At 39.9% G+C, this 4114-nt stretch overlaps 1 protein-coding gene across 1 annotated transcript; it reads left to right on the forward strand.

Moving 5' to 3' along the window:
- The first annotated feature begins 743 nt into the window (after positions 1–743).
- LOC142172462 (uncharacterized) lies at positions 744–2004 on the forward strand. Its single transcript, XM_075236086.1, has 2 exons — positions 744–763; positions 1572–2004. The coding sequence occupies exons 1-2, from the start codon at positions 744–746 to the stop codon at positions 2002–2004; spliced, it is 453 nt and encodes a 150-aa protein (XP_075092187.1).
- The last annotated feature ends 2110 nt before the right edge of the window (positions 2005–4114 follow it).

The following is a 4114-nucleotide window of genomic DNA, read 5'->3' on the forward strand; positions in this document are numbered from 1 at the left end:
AAATATCAAAACGAAACACGGAAAAAATAAAACTCAAAATCTACTAACCGAATCGACACGAAATATGTACGGACTGTTTTGACAAACTTCGACCAAACAACTCATCATGTAAAGCTCGACGAAGGATTTCGATTCGACGATAAACCTTCGAACTTTGCCAGACTTTAACCGGACTGCCTTGCGTCGTCAACAAGAATACGATGGTGAGCAACAAACATGACTCATGGAGTCGTCAATGACAATACGCAGCAGTGAAGCGCCGCCGCGTCCATGGCTGGAGCTCGGGAGCTCGACCACCTAATTCGGAGTCGACGAAACAAAGAAGATAAAACAGTAACAGTAGCGCGAGCCGTGAAGCGTCTGAAGCAGACGCAGCTTGACACCGAAACAGGAGCAGTAGCGCGAGCAGCATCCATGGCTGGAGCTCGGATCTTCGACCACCCAATTCGAAGTCGACGAAACAAAGAAGATGAAACAGTAACAGTAGCGCGAGCCGTGAAGCGTCTGAAGCAGACGCAGCTTGACGCCGAAACAGGAGCAGTAGCGCGAGCAGCATCCATGGCTGGAGCTCGGATCTTCAACCACCCAATTCGAAGTCGATGAAACAAAGAAGATGAAACAGTAGCAGTAGCGCGAGCAGCAGGTGGACTGTTGGGACGTGAAGTTGAGGACTGGTTCTGCAGTGGAAACGATGATGGTGAAAGGGAGTCGACGGACTGGTCGTTGATGATGAAGACGCAGCAATGGCGACCATGGTTGTCGAGTTCGAGCTTGAAGGTGGTTGTGTGGTTTTAATGGATGACGGGGGGGTCGTTTGGACGCGAGGGTGTTTGTGTGGACGAAGAAGAAAGTAAAGGGAAGCCATGGGAGATGTTTTTGAGTTTGGGGAAGAAGAAGGAGAATAGGGGGGGCGGATGTTTTAGGCATTTTTTAGGGTTTTCTTACTATTTTTTTTTTGTTTTTCTTTGTTTTATTTTTTGAAATGCAAGATAATAGGGTGTTGGGTTATGGACTAGGTTGACCCAGTTCGAAATGGACTGGGTCGTAGGGAAGATTGGGCCATTTTTTGGGCCTGTGGCTTGAAATTGAAGAAGAGGCCCAATTCCGACTTTCTTTATATTTTCGCTCTCTTTTCTTCTTTTATTTTTCTAAAACTAAATTATAAAAATACTTAAACTATTATTAAGAACTAAATTAAGTTATAAAAGCGCAAATTAACTCCCAATAACAATTAACGCACAATTAAGTATTAATTAAGCATAAAATTGTATATTTGGACATTAAATGCTAAAAATGCAAACGATGCTTATTTTTGTAATTTTTTATTTTTTTGTAAAACAAATTTAATTACGAACAACTATAGAATTAAATCCTACATGCAAAATGTGACATATATTTGTATTTTTTATTAATTTATCAAATAAACACGCACAGACAAATACAAATAATTATTCAAAATATCACAAAATTGCACACCAAAGAAAAATCATTTTATTTTTGGATTTTTTGGGAGTAATTCTCATATTGGGCAAAAATCACGTGCTTACAATCGTTTACTCTTCGAATGCCAGTGAAGTTTGGAAGGACTTGAAGGAGCGATTTGATAAGACAGATTGCTCGAGAATCTTTCAAATTCATAGAGAAATTGCAAGGATTAATCAAGGTACTGACTCGATATCCTCATACTTCTCGAAGATACGAGTACTTTGGGCAGAATTTGATAGTTTGGCCTCAGCTTTGGGATGTGATTGTGCAAAATCTGGTGAATCTGTGGCCTTTATGGAACGTTTGAAGCTGCTACAATTTCTGATGGGACTTAACGAGTCATATGAGCAAGCTCGTAGTCAAATACCTATGATGATTCCAGTGTCTACAGTAAATAAGGCCTACTCAATGTTGATGGAACGTGAGAGTCAAAGAGCTATGTCCAATGCTCATGATTCAACTGAGAGAAGTGAAGTTGCTGCACTAATGACTAATAGAACTACTGGTGGTCAGTTTTGACCTAAGAAGAACTACAATCTCCAATGTGATTTTTGCAAAATGAAAGGGCACACTAGGGAGAATTATTATAAGATAGTAGGATATCCAACTGATTTCAAGCCTAAAAGGAGAGGAGGATATGGTTCAGCTAACTCTGCATTGTTGGGAGAAGGTGACTCACATATGCAGGGGAACAAGAATGTACCAAACACACATGCTGAGAAGGGGAACTCATCAGGATGTGGAATGGGACCTATGTTCACAGAGGAGCAATTCAATCAGATTCTGAGGTTGCTCAACAAAGAGGAGATGCAGGAAACCACAGCCAAAATGGCAGGTATATCTTAATCCATTATCTGCTTAGTAGACAAGGGAGATTGTACTCATGAGTGGATCATAGATACAGGTGCGACTGATCACATGACCTCGAACCTTAGTTCACTTTTTGCATTATACAATATAACATCTCAAAATGGAAAAACAGTACGATTACCTAATGGAACTAAAGCAACAGTTTCACATATTGGTAAATGCAAGATAGGAGAAGGACAAGAAATTAAGAATGTTCTGTACATCCCAGATTTTAAGTATAGCCTATTGTCTGTGTCTAAGCTAACTAGAGAGCTAAGATGTATGGCTGCATTCTTTCCTGGTTTTTGTATACTACAGGACCTCTTCACTGGGAAGCTGAAGGGGATTGGTAAGGAAACTAATGGACTCTATCTACTGACTTCTGCAATTCCAAATAAAGGACAAGAGTTAATTCCAAAGTCCATGAATGTGCGGTTGGATCAAAATACTTTACAACTTTGGCACAAAAGGATGGGCCACCCATCACCAAAGGTTATGAAACATATGTTGAATGTTAGTGAAGAATTATGTTGAAATATAGTAAGTAGCTGTGATGTTTGTCCCTTGGCTAAGCAGGCCAAATTGCCTTTCCCTGTTAGTAGAGATAGAGTAAAGAATGTGTTTGAACTTTTACATATGGATGTATGGGGTCCATTTAGAATTGCAACACATGATGGAAATAAATACTTCCTAACAATAGTGGATGACCATTCTAGAGTGACATGGATTTATCTTTTGAAGTTGAAGTCTGATGTAATTGTTGTCATTAGAGATTTTCTCTTAATGGTTTAAACACAATTTGACACTAAGGTTAAAGTGATTAGAACAGATAATGGGACAGAGTTCATTAACTCTGAACTTGCAAGCATGTTCAGCAAATTTGGGATAGTTCATAAGAAGTCTTGTCCATCCACACCCCAACAAAATGGGGTGGTAGAAAGGAAACACAGACACATACTAGAGGTAGCTAGGGCAATCAAATTTCAAGGATGCATCCCATTAAAGTTCTGGGATAAATATGTGTTGTTAGCTGTCTATTCGATAAACAGAATGCCTACACCAGTGCTTGCAGGGAAGTCTTCTTATGAATTGTTTCATAAGAAAAGTCCATCTATGAAACATATGAGGGTTCCAGGATGTCTTTGCTATGCTACATCATCAATCATTGGTGACAAATTCCAACCAAGAGCTGTGAGGAGTATTCTGATGGGGTATTCAGCTGTGCAAAAGGGATACTTGTTATTTTATTTAACTCACAAAAAAAAATTTGTTAGTAGAAATGTGACTTTCAGGGAATCAGTTTTTCCTTTCAAAGATCTACAGATCACAGGACGTGCAATCTTTCAAGCTGATCCATACTTGATCACTCAAGCTGTGCCAAATGCCAACATCACTGATCCTGCACCTACAACTACATCTGATCCCCAACTTGATGACCAAAGCACAGGACAAGAAGTTGTCATGGAGGATATTCACTCAGGAGAGAATTCTTCAAGTGGACTTGAAGATATAAGTCCTGCAGTAGCAAGTGAAGATGTTGACATGCCTAGAGATGCAAATATGGACCAAGATGTTGTAGATACTGACCACAGTCATGAAGCAGTTGCAGTTCCTCTGAGAAAGTCAGCTAGAGATAAAGGGCCTCCATTATGGCTGCATGACTATGTGACTGCTCAAGCCAGTAGCTCATGCTCTTATCCTTTGAGCAACTACCTGGATTATAGCAACTTGTCACATCACTATTAGGCCAATTTAGCAGCCTTCTCTGTAACAGTTGAAC

The sequence above is a fragment of the Nicotiana tabacum genome, chromosome 18 (genome assembly GCF_000715075.1).
Source record: "Nicotiana tabacum cultivar K326 chromosome 18, ASM71507v2, whole genome shotgun sequence".
NCBI lineage: Eukaryota > Viridiplantae > Streptophyta > Magnoliopsida > Solanales > Solanaceae > Nicotiana > Nicotiana tabacum.